The 12659-nt window shown below is 50.1% G+C and overlaps 1 protein-coding gene across 1 annotated transcript in view; it reads right to left on the bottom strand.

The window, feature by feature from the left end:
* Window positions 1–8384, bottom strand: part of WDFY2 (WD repeat and FYVE domain containing 2) — a 48097-nt gene extending 39713 nt beyond the window's left edge. Inside the window, exon 1 of the mRNA XM_053380480.1 lies at window positions 8139–8384. Within this exon, the coding sequence (XP_053236455.1) occupies window positions 8139–8281 (143 nt within the window). The 5' untranslated portion in view covers window positions 8282–8384. The remainder of the gene's footprint in view (window positions 1–8138) is intronic.
* Window positions 8385–12659: the final 4275 nt, after the last annotated feature.

Raw genomic sequence — 12659 nt, 5'->3', positions numbered from 1 at the left:
ATCCGCAGCTTGGAGAGCCTTGCGGGGAACTCCTGCAGGGCTCCCCACCCTGCGAATGTCTGCCCGGCGCGAGGGGCGCTCTGCTTCAGGGCGCCCCACCCGCCGGGCGGCAGGCTGCTATCCGCAGCTTGGGGAGCCTTGCGGGGAACTCCTGCAGGGCTCCCCACCCTGCGGATGTCTGCCCGGCGCGAGGGGCGCTCTGATTCAGGGCGCCCCACCCGCCGGGCGACAGGCTGCTATCCGCAGCTTGGGGAGCCTTGCGGGGAACTCCTGCAGGGCTCCCCACCCTGCGGATGTCTGCCCGGCGCGAGGGGCGCTCTGATTCAGGGCGCCCCACCCGCCGGGCGGCAGGCTGCTATCCGCAGCTTGGAGAGCCTTGCGGGGAACTCCTGCAGGGCTCCCCACCCTGCTGATGTGTTCCCGGAGCGCCGGGCGCTCTGCTTTCAGGGCGCCCGACGCTCCGGGAAGCAGGCTGCTATCCGCAGCCTAGACATCCCTGCGGGATCTCCCGCAGGGTTGCCTAGGCTGCGGATGTGTTCCCGAAGCGCCGGGCGCTCTGCTTTCAGGGCGCCCGACGCTCCGGGAAGCAGGCTGCTATCCGCAGCCTAGACACGGCTAGTGGAGCGCTAATCCCGAAGCTTGGGGCTGCGGAGTTCAGCGCGCCCCAAGCTTCTGGGTGCCGGCAAGGTCTAGACGGCTAGCGGAGACCTTGCCGGCACCCAGAAGCTTGGGGCGCGCTGAGCTCCGCACGCCCCAAGCTTCGGGATTAATGCAGCGCTCCGCTAGCCGTGGGAGAGCTGGGTCTCCCACGGCTAGCGGATAGCTTCCTGAAGCCTGGAGAGCGAGAGGGGTCGGTGCGCACCGACCCCTCTCACTTTCCAGGCTTCAGCGAAAGCCTGCATTCGCTCCATAGGACGCACACACATTTTCCCTTGCTTTTTAGGAGGGAAAAAGTGCGTCCTATGGTGCGAAAAATACGGTATATTCACAAGCAGCACCAAAGCACAAAATACCGTATTTTTCGCCCCATTGGACGCACTGGCCCATAGGACGCACCTAGTTTTTTTTGGGGGGGGGAATAAAGGGGGGGAATTATTTTTCCCCCGGGTGCGGGGCTGGGGCAGGGGAAGCCCGAGCTTCCCCCGACCCCAGAACAGGCTGCTATCCACAAGCCGTGGGAGAGCTGCGCGAAGTCGCGCAGCTCTCCCATGGCTAGCGGAGCGCTGCACGAAGCCCGAAGCTTGGGGCGTGCTGAGCTCAGCGCGCCCCAAGCTTCTGGGTGCCGGCAAGCTCTCCGCTAGCCGTGGGAGAGCTGCATCTCCCACGGCTAGCAGATAGCTTCCTGAAGCCTGCATTCGCCCCATAGGATGCACACACATTTCCCCTTCATTTTTGGAGGGGAAAAAGTGTGTCCTATAGGGCGAAAAATACAGTACATTTCTGTAAATAGAGAAGCTGAATAGCAGTATTCACTGCAATTGTAACCCAGGCTAGGAAGAAGCATGTAGCAAGCTGCTTCCATTCTCATGTAGGCCAAGGACGGCCAATGTATTGTACAGGCAGGGGGGGTCTGTGTACAGGCACCCTTGAACAAAAGCAGGAGGGGCCATATTGTTCCTCTATTCATCAGAAAAGCTATGTAATAAACCTGGATCTGAGTGACTTTCTCTCATGCTATGTTGCTACTCAATTCCTGATTGAGCAGTCTCATGACAAGGCCACTCCCCAAGGCAGAGCACAATTCACATGCGCTGAGATGTGCACCAAAATGGAATAGATTGAGGGATGCTTATCGAAAAGGTGAAACACTATTGCCCCTCAGGACAGAGTTAGGACAGGCAACACAGTGTCTCCTTTTCATAGTTTCAACCTTGTATAAATTTGGGCCTTAGGTATCTTATTAGCCTAGCAAAAAAAAAAAAATCATTCCAAGGAAGATGCTTTAGAATCACGTGACTCTTGAGTAGTAAAGACTCATCAAGCCCACATTCTTTGTAATTAAAATACACACACCCAGCTACAAATCCAAACATGACTGCTCGGCTGTGCAAAAAGTAGTCATCATGATATGGCATCTTGTTACTTAACCACCCGAGTGCAAGACTTTGAATTAACATTATGAAAACAGAGCAGCGTGCTCTCAGTGGACGGGGTTTCTTGAATCTGCAAATCTAAGAACTGACTGCCCAAAAGGCAGAACAGCTGCTGTACTACAAACTGAGACCCAAACTAACCCCTGATCTGTCAGAGAAAGGTGCATTATTTTCAACCTTTGTGCATTAGGAAGGTACTGTGAAGCGTCTAAGACATGGGTAGGCAAACTGAGGCCCTGGGGCCGGATCCGGCCCAATCGCCTTCTCAATCTGGCCCGCGGACGGTCCAGGAATCAGCGTGTTTTTACATGAGAAGAATGTGTCCTTTTACTTAAAATGCATCTCTGGGTTATTTGTGAGGCATAGGAATTCGTTCATCCTCCCCCTCCCCCCCAAAATATATAGTCTAGCCCCCCACAAGATCTGAGGGACAGTGGACCAGCCCCCTGCTGAAAAAGTTTGCTGACCCCTGGTCTAAGAGATCCTGTACCTCAAAGAAAAAACACCCCAAGGGAGTTTGTGAACTTCTACACTACAAAACCTGTCTTAACTACAGACATCATGAAATATTAAAGCATTGATGCAATGACACAAAACCTAGCATATGCCATTTGCAACTGAGCTTTTACATCTGTAACCACTGCTGAAAACTACCTACACATTTTTTTGAAATATTGTGCTCGTGGATCCAAAATATATTAGCCTGAGTAAGTGGTGCGTTTTTTTCAATTCACAAAACAACTCTGTGGCTAATACAGATTAAAGCTAAAATGAGGTTGGTTTTTGACAGACTGGGGTAATAGCCTAAAATAAGAAAGCCAACCACAAGAATGAATTATTTTTCAGCAACCTTTCCAAATGAAAAGTTATATTTTAATGTCTCATATAGCAGACTGCTTAGGGAGGTAATTTATAGATGTCTTTTGGAAAGTAATTAAATACCTGAGAAGATAACAATGTTAACACCACAATAATGGCAGCACCTCCAGAATGTGTTCAGCAATTGTCACATCACCAGTCACTGGGCTGCCCAAACATTTAATGATAACACAACTCAAGCACACTGGTGCACTGAAAAAAGACAGTGATATGCAAACAGAAACTATGTCTGTAATTTTTTTTTTACCGTACTTTTCTCTCTATAACACGCAGATTTTTTCTCCTAAAAAGTAAGGGGAAATGTCTGTGCGTGTTATTGAGCGAATGTGGGGGGTCCCTGGAGCCGACCCTCCCAAGCGCAGAGGAAAAATCAGACAAAAATCCAATCGCACGCGTCAGGGAGAAGGGAGGAGGGAGCTCCGTGAGAGAGGAAGCTGTTGCTTTCCTGCATTCTGCCTCAGGGTCTTACTGCCCACCCGCTTCTGTTTCGGTTGCTGTTTGCTCAAACGGAACAAAGAGCAGGCAAATCCCCTCCCCTCCAGGCAACCCCTTCCCTCCAGGCAAGCAGAGGGGAAAGGAAAGGATCTCCGTCCTTCCGGTAGTGCTGCGTCCAGGGAAGCATTTTAGGGAAAACATGGAGGTGGGAGAGAGGGGGGGCTGGCTTGGGTGTGTGTGGGGGGGGGGGCTTTTGCCTTCCTTTCCTCCCTCCCGTTATACCCCTCTCCTGCATTCTTAGCCAGCTGCTTCTCTGCACACTGGTGCAAAAACGTGGTTACAAAGCATGGATCCACATGGATCCTCAGGATCTTTGCATTGGGTCACCCCAAATTCACCATCAGATCACATAGCATGTCGATGGCTGCAGCCTGCACCAAACAAATCACACACCCACTGTTGCCTGGGGCTGCAGTGGTGCAAAAATGTGGTTACAAAGCATGGATCCACATGGATCCTCAGGATCTTTGCATTGGGTCACCCCAAATTCACCATCAGATCACATAGCATGTCCATGTCTGCAGCCTGCACCAAACAAATCACACACCCACTGTTGCCTGGGGCTGCAGTGGTGCAAAAACGTGGTTACAAAGCATGGATCCACATGGATCCTCAGGATCTTTGCATTGGGTCACCCCAAATTCACCATCAGATCACATAGCATGTCCATGGCTGCAGCCTGCACCAAACAAATCACGCACCCACTGTTGCCTGGGGCTGCAGTGGAGCAAAAATGTGGTTACAAAGCATGGATCCACATGGATCCTCAGGATTTTTGCATTGGGCTACCCCAAGCTCACCATCAGATCACATGTCTGTGGCCACAGCATGAGGCACAAAAATGATACATCCACTGTTTCATTCAGAATTTTTTTCCCTTGTTTTACTCCTCTAAAAACGATGTGCGTGTTATGGTCAGGTGCGTGTTATAGAGCGAAAAATGCGGTAATTAAAGGGGGGTACACTATATCGTATTACACTTCTGATGGAAAAGCCCCAGACAGATTATTATCTAACAGCTGAGTGAGCACAGTTGCTAGAATACCCTCAGTTCAACTTCTAGTCTGAAAAAGAACTTTGTCATAGTGTCTAAGATTAAAACACCACACAGGCCCTAGGGAGAGGCAGAGCTTTATGGGGAAGCTGGGGACTAGAAAGAGATCACAGGAGATAGTAAAATGAAGGGGTGGAGAGGCCAGAGGCAAGGTGGCCGGTGGAAGCATGCAGCGAGGCAATGGACTGAAAAAAGAGGAGCCCGTGAGAAGAGCTGGAAAGTGAGACTTGAGGAAAAGCACAGAACGGACAGAGAAACAGGGGAAGAAGGCTCCAGCGAGACAAGGAACTTTGGAGAACATGACAAGCTGCATTGCACCATACCACAGGCAACATTTCAAGTTGCAATCTCCAAGTTTCCACTTAGCTGACACATACATTTATCCTATCAGCAAAAAAATAAAATAGGATGTATAACAGTTCTTAAGAAGCAATGACTGCTGGAGCTGGAGGAGAACGTGCAAATGGGACCAAACCTCACAGAATAGCAGGCTTTGCAAGCGCCTGTCTCATCAACATTGCAAGCAGATGCATGAAAGTACAATTTGTCATCTCCTACTTATTTTAAAAGAACACTGTTGGAAGAGGGTTGTTTTAAGTAGAGAATGAGGAGGAAAAGCACCCCACCCTCCATACCCTTCTTCTGCACTAACAGATTCCTCCCTCTCAAGCTATTTCCAGTTTGTTTCCACACTCTACCCTCACAAACATGGGTTCAGCACTGCACAGAGGGAGAAGCAGTTGGGGATAGATAGGAATGGAGAAGTGGCAGGCAGAGAAAGGCTAAAACAGCCCTCACACTGCAGCTTTTTCCTAAACTGGCCCATCTCAATCAGCTTTATTCCCCATTCATTTTAAAGGTGATCAGGGCCTTGTTATGTATCCACATGCAATGGTAACTTGATCCTGACAAAACTACAACAACAAACAGTTATGCAGGAAAGGAAGTTTGCCTGTTGTGGCTTCTCCTGGGACTGCAGTACTCAGCAACCTAGGAAGAGCAATGCAGGCCATAAGACAATGTGCAAAGGTGGTGAGATTAAATGTCACGTATTGATTTGAACCAGCCAGCCAACTGCTTGGCTGCAGGTTTCTAGGGGGAGTATTATTGCTGTGCTAGAAGACAAGATACACAAGCAGGTAAACCAATACCATTTTTTGCTTCTGTGTCGCACCTCTGAGGAGAACTTGCAAGCCTTTCAACTTTCCTGGGAGTACATATCAAAAATACCCCAAGAAAGGAAGAGTTCAGTCAAGAACAGAATCCAAATGGATCTTCTCAATTTTGCACCCCCTTTGCTTGGCGCTCTTTGCAGGGCAACAGCCTGAACCACCATAAATCTGGAGCTGTGCACCACATACCAAGCTACCTTTTATGGAGTCCCCAGCAGCAATGGCTCTCCAGGCCCACTCAACACCAGGTGCTGAACCTGAGGCCCTCTGCATGGAAAGCAGGCACTCCATCCACAGAGCCTAGTTTACATTGGCCCCCACCAACAGTGCAGGACCAGGGGCTGCAAAAATTGTGCCTCTCCCCTCTTCCTCAGAGTAGTTAAGAACCCACCTGCCCAAAGGAGCAGCACAGTTGCAATGGGGGCAGCAAAACAAGGCTTGAGAACGGAGTGCGAGTCCCAAATGGTAGTGTCTCCTCGGGGGAAGAATCCAGCCGCTGGTGGGGGCCGTTAATGCAGAACAGACCCGACCCTTATGGCCGGGGGGGGGGGTCACTGGCAGAGAGCCAAAGGGGACCCAAAGCAAACATCAGGTCCTGTATACCTGAAGGAGCATCTCCACCCCCCATTGTTCAGCCCAGACACTGAGGTCCAGCGCCGAGGGCCTTCTGGCGGTTCCCTCATTGCGAGAAGTGAGGTTACAGGGAACCAGACAGAGGGCCTTCTCGGTAGTGGCACCCGCCCTGTGGAACGCCCTCCCTTCAGATGTGAAAGAAATAAGCAGCTATCTTCTCTTTAAAAGACATCTGAAGGCAGCCCTGTTTAGGGAAGTTACAGATAGGTAGCCGTGTTGGTCTGCCATAGTCAAAACAAAAAAAAATTTTTCTTTCCAGTAGCACCTTAAAGACCAACTAAGTTACCGTATTTTTCGCTCTATAACACGCACCCGACCATAACACGCACATAGTTTTTAGAGCAGGAAAATCCGTAGGCATGCCACCCGTAGGCATTCCCTCCATAACACGCACAGACCTTTCCCCTTACTTTTTAGGAGGAAAAAAGTGAGTGTTATGGTGCAAAAAATACGGTAGTTCTTGGTATGAGCTTTCGTGTGCATGCACAAGAAGTGTGCATGCACACGAAAGCTCATACCAAGAACTAACTTAGTTGGTCTTTAAGGTGCTACTGGAAAGAGAAAAAAAAATTTGTTCTGTTTAGGGAAGTTTTTCATATTTAATGCTGTATTGTTTTTAACACTCGATTGGGAGCCGCCCAGAGTGGCTGGGGAAACTCAACCAGATGGGCAGGATATAAATAATAAATTATTATTATTATTCCTTGACATGAGATGGGAGGGCATTCCACAGAGTGGGCACCACTACACAGAAGACCCTCTGCCTGGTTCCCTGTAACCCAGGGGTCAGCAAGGTTTATCTTGCCTGTGCCGGATCGGTCCCACGGAGATCACACGTGTGCGTGCGCACCTGCGATTTTTAGCACCATGGAAGCGAGTCCCCGCACTGTGCTGTGCCAGTTTAGCGCAGCGCGCGAGCGGGCACCTCAGTTCAGAGGCGGCTCATGGGCCTCCATGGCTGCTTCCGGCCCATGGGCCTTAGCTTGCTGACCCCTCAGGAGATGGGCAGGGTATAAATAATAAATAATAATAGTCGTCCATGGTCTCTCGGGGGGGGGGCATTATTATTACTGTATTGTCCATGGTCTCTCAGGGCGGCATTATTATTATTATTATTATTATCCATGGTCTCTGGAGGGGGGCATTATTATTATTATCCATGGTCTCTGGGGGGCATTATTATTATTATTATTATCCATGGTCTCTGGGGGGCATTATTATTATTATTACTATTATTATTATCCATGGTCTCTGGGGGGCATTATTATTATTATTGTCCATGGTCTCTGGAGGGGGGGCATTATTATTATTATTATTATTATCCATGGTCTCTGGAGGGGGGCATTATAATTATTATTGTCCATGGTCTCTGGAGGGGGGCATTATTATTATTATTATTGTCCATGGTCTCTGGAGGGGGGCATTATTATTATTATTATTGTCCATGGTCTCTGGGGGCATTATTATTATTATTATTATCCATGGTCTTTGGGGGGCATTATTATTATTATTGTCCATGGTCTCTGGAGGGGGGGCATTATTATTATTATTATTATTATTATTATTATTATTATTATTATTATTATTACTGTCCATGGTCTCTGGAGGGGGGCATTATTATTATTATTATTATTGCCCATGGTCCCTGGGGGGGTGTATGCTGACCCCTCTCCTCGCCAAGCGAGCCTCGGGGCGCCTCTTCGCGGCCCCGACAGCCATCCCACCCCAGGCCGAGGCGCCTCTGGAACGCGCTGCCTCATGAAGCGCTGCCGCCCCGCCGGGAGAAGCCTGGCGCCCTCGGTCCCCGCTGACCTGTCCTCCGAGACGCTGAGGAAGCCGTCCTCCTTGGGCACCAGCGCCGCCATGGTCACGGCGTGGTCCGGAGAGCCCTCCACCTGGCCCAGCAGCAGCGGCCGGCGACGGAGCGGCGACGAGGGAAGCGCCGGCGCCGCCATAGGGGGACCGAGGGGCGGAGAGAGCCCAGCCGGATTCCTCCCTCAGGTGCAGCCGCTCGGGAAACCAGGAGCCGGCCTTGCCCGACCACGCCGCGCATGCGCGCTGCGACGGAGGAGGGGAGGGGCGGTGCCCAAGGGAAGCGGGGCCAAGGGCTTTACAACGCCACCACCGGCTCCCGAGCGCACGTTCGGAGTCCGTCGCTCCCGCTTAAAGAATTCCGGGCGCTGCGGCTGGGAATTGTAGCTCCTCCCCTCTTCGTCCGCGTTCTCCGTCGCAGCGCGCATGCGTGGTCGGGCCGGCTGGCTGGTGGTTCCCGAAGAAGCAGCAGCATCTGCGGGAGGATCAGGATTGGCTTTGTCAGCCCTTTGGCAGTGATGGCCAAACTTGGCCCTCCAGTTGCTTTGGGACTACAACTCCCATCATCCCTAGCAAACAGGACCAGTGGTTAAGCATGATGGGAATTGTAGTCCCAAAACAGCTGGAGGTCCCTGTGGCGTCCCCGGAGCTTCCCTCTTCCCCGCTCCTGCTGGGGCAGGTGGAGTCTGGCTCTCCGGACCCCGCCGTGAGTGACGCGGGGGGCTCTGGGGCTTCCTCGGCGTCTCGGAGGAAGGTGAGCGGGAGGGACGGGGCGCAGGCAGGGCGTCAGAGGCAGTGCTTCATGAGGCAGCCCGTTCCAGGGGCGCCTCCTCGGCCGGGGGAGGGAGGGCTCCCTTGGCCAGGACACCTGGGATCAGCATCGCTCCCCCTCCCGGAGAGACCATGGTCAAGACACTCAAGATGTTGCCTTTGCCCCCCCCCCCTTGGCTCTTTCCACCACCCCCCCAGCCGGAGGGGTCGGGTCTGTTCTCCTGCGTCCCCCCCCCCCCGGCTGCTGAAACGGCCCCCCCCCAACGGCTGGATTCTTCCCCATCCTTCAGCGCTGCTTTGGTGCCTCCCTTGCAACTGCAGATATTGGGGTTCATGGGAACTACAGTGGTACCTCGGGTTACATACACTTCAGGTTACATACGTTTCAGGTTACAGACTCCTCTAACCCAGAAATAATACCTCAGGTTAACTTTGCTTCAGGATGAGAACAGAAATCGTGCTTCGGCGCGGCAGCCGCAGGAGGCCCCATTAGCTAAAGTGGTGCTTCAGGTTAAGAACAGTTTCAGGTTAAGAACGGACCTCCAGAACGAATTAAGTACTTAACCCGAGGTACCACTGTACAGGGGAAAGAAGCAGTAACTTTGTGTGAGAGGAAGTCTGTTCTGGATACAACTCTAAGGTTCTTCAGATGTATGTCTTTTTAAGAACATAGTACAGTATGACATTCTGAAACTGGCAAAAGTGATTCCCTACTGAGAATCAGGAGCTTTGATCCTGCCTGGGATATCAATCCTTCCTTCCGAATATCGTTTGGTATATTTTCTCTGCACCTTGAAGTTGTACTCAGCTCTAATTTATTTTCTTAAAGGTAAAGGGACCCCTGACCATTAGGTCCACTCATGGCCCACTCTGGAGTTACGGCGCTCATCTCACTTTATTGGCCAAGGGAGCTGCATACAGCTTTCTTGATGTATCACACAATCATGGCATTGTTCTTAGAGCCGCCCGCAACACGTGGCAAACTTAGTGTGTCTATTTATTTATTTATTTATACAGTACTTTTGGCTGCATAATTCATGCAGCACCATATCATAGGTTCCCTGGTGGTCTCCCATCTGGGCACCTCAGCAGACCTGCCAAGTGTCCCTATTTTCCAGCGACAGTCCCAGATTAACAGAAGCCTTCCCGGTTTCTGATTTGAACCCAGAATGGCCCTCTTTTCCTTAAAGGTAAAGGGACCCCTGACCATTAGGTCCAGTCGCGGATGAATAGGGTTACGGCGCTCATCCCGATTTACTGGCCGAGGGAGCTGGCGTACAGCTTCCGGGTCATGTGGCCAGCACGACTAAGCCGCTTCTGGCGAACCAGAACAGCGCACGGAAACACCGTTTACCTTCCCACTGGAGCGGTACCTATTTATCTACTTGCACTTTGACGTGCTTTCAAGCTGCTAGGTTGGCAGGAGCAGGGACCGAGCAACAGGAGCTCACCCCGTCGCGGGGATTTGAACCACCGACCTTCTGATCAGCAAGTCGTAGACTCTGTGGTTTAACCCACAGCACCACCCTTAGGACATTCCTATTTTCACGGGAGAAATGTTGCAGCATATGCAGTTATGTGACCCCCCAAGCCCAGGAGATAACTATACAATCTTTAGAAGACATCTGAAGACAGCCCTGTATAGGGAAGGGTTTTTTCCCCAATGTTTAATGCTTTATTATGTTTTTGTATATGTTGGAAACTTCCCAGAGTGGCTGGGGCAACCCAGTCAGAATCATCATCACCATCATCATCATCATAATAATGGAATAGGACATTTCTATTTTCATGGGAGAAATGTTGGGGGGTATAAGACAGGTATAGGAGACAGCTAGTACTCAGTAGGTCAGGAACAACTACAGCTGGAATCAAAATAGGCACATTTGGCATATTTATCAAGTGGAAAATGGAAGAAAAGTCATATGAGAAAACTTAGTAGTGTCACTTAATAGGAGCAGTGCTTGTGGCTGCTGGTTTTCTCAGGGCCCAGGGTTGTTGGGTCACAAGGTTCATTGTGACATCTCCCTCTGCTGGCTCATAGGTCACCAGAGCTCTAGAAGGCCTGGGATCTCCTATGCTTGGATCATTCTGTGATTGCGAGAGAAAGGAGAAGACATGCAAGTAGGATTTCTTTAACATCAAAATTCTTTGATGATAGAGAATTCATCTTGAGCATAGAGGTGTTAGAGAGCACTAACAGTGAGCCCCATTTCTCTTTTTCTTTAGGCTTTGCAGACTCAGAAAAGTGTTTTCCTGATTGGGAAGAAAGAATAGAATTTCGCCTATCCCAGAGACCTCCCCCTTGCCCACCCCCTCCCCCTCTGGACCCCTCTTTGAGAGGACAAAAAAGGTAAGACCCTTCAGCATATATATGTTGATTTCAGAATAGGTCGAGCTTCCAAGATGGCGACGGCTTAGCAAGCAGGCTTTGGAGCTCCGCAGATAACAGGACTGTAATTAGCATTGATTGCTACCCAGGGAAGTAATTTTTCCTTTTTTTACTTCTCTACTTTTAAACTTACCAACCTACTGAGATTCTAACAGCACCTTCTTGTCTATGCTATGAGAAACATCTTGGGCAAGTTCTGTGAAGCATCCTGGCCAGGCCACCAGCTGCCTTCTATACTTTGTTCCTGGAACTCCTGGCAGTCTCCACACGGAGAAGCTCTTAAATTGAACAAACTGAGCACTTTCTATTTTTTCTCTCTTTTTTGGTTGGGGAAACCTGTCATGGTATTCCTGAAGAATGAAGGGGAGGAGCAGAGGAAGGGGGGCAGGAAGTGGCGGTGGAGGAAAGAAGGGAAAGCCAGGAGGAGGGACAGCTCACAGATGTTGGACCAGAGCCTCAACACCGCACAGGAAGTTCTGGCACAGACAGTGAAACAATGCCTGTTCCGTCTGCCAAGGAAAGGAGAGTGTTAAAGAGGAGGGGACAGAGACATCACATGAAAATTCCACGCCTTTTCTGTTGGAGAAGGGGCGGGCATAAGGCACTCCCAGAATCTGAGCTGGAGGATTCAGATGCATGATTGTAACGTGCTGCTTGTACATATGTAAAATAAAGACTGTATATATGAACTCTGAGTGAGCAGAGGTATTTCTTGCGGAGAGCATTCACAAGCCATCACAAAACCTCTCCTTGTTTACTCCCCATGGCGACGCTATGCCTGCTAGTAAACGCCACAGGGACCCAGAGGATGTAGCTCTCTCACCGGTTCCCAAACAATCTAAAATAGAGGACTTTTTAAACAAATCTGCTTTTATAGTTCCAACAAAAAACTGGGTTTCTCCCCTTGAACATGATTGTGAGTGTGGGGAGAGTATTCAAGGTGAGAGCGTGGATCTGGATCCAGAAATGGGGCAAGTTGATCCTGTGCCGCTAAGAGAGGAAGGAATAACAAGTAGGGAGAGCACCCAATTAACTCTAATTGCAAGAACGGTTGAGCATATCTTCCAACAAATTAGAGGTATTGCCTCTCAAATAACCCAATTATCCAAAGAGGTCCACAGAACACCATAGTACCAAAGTGAATTGGTTACAACAAGAGCAGACCCCTAAGCTCGACATAGAACGTGCAGAGGCTCTTAAAAGAAACTCTTCTTATTTAATCTTCCAACCAAAAAAGATCTGCATGACAATTTGTGGAAGGCCAGATCAAACTCCTAACTGGAAAGGTGCCCAGCGTTCCAAACGACATTTGTCAGACTTACTTGGCATTGGACTTACAGATTTCAGAATAATATTAGTCC

This window comes from Podarcis raffonei, chromosome 3 (assembly GCF_027172205.1).
Source record: "Podarcis raffonei isolate rPodRaf1 chromosome 3, rPodRaf1.pri, whole genome shotgun sequence".
NCBI lineage: Eukaryota > Metazoa > Chordata > Lepidosauria > Squamata > Lacertidae > Podarcis > Podarcis raffonei.
The sequence above is the reverse complement of the archived record's forward strand: the minus strand, read 5'-3'. Positions and strand labels throughout refer to the sequence as shown.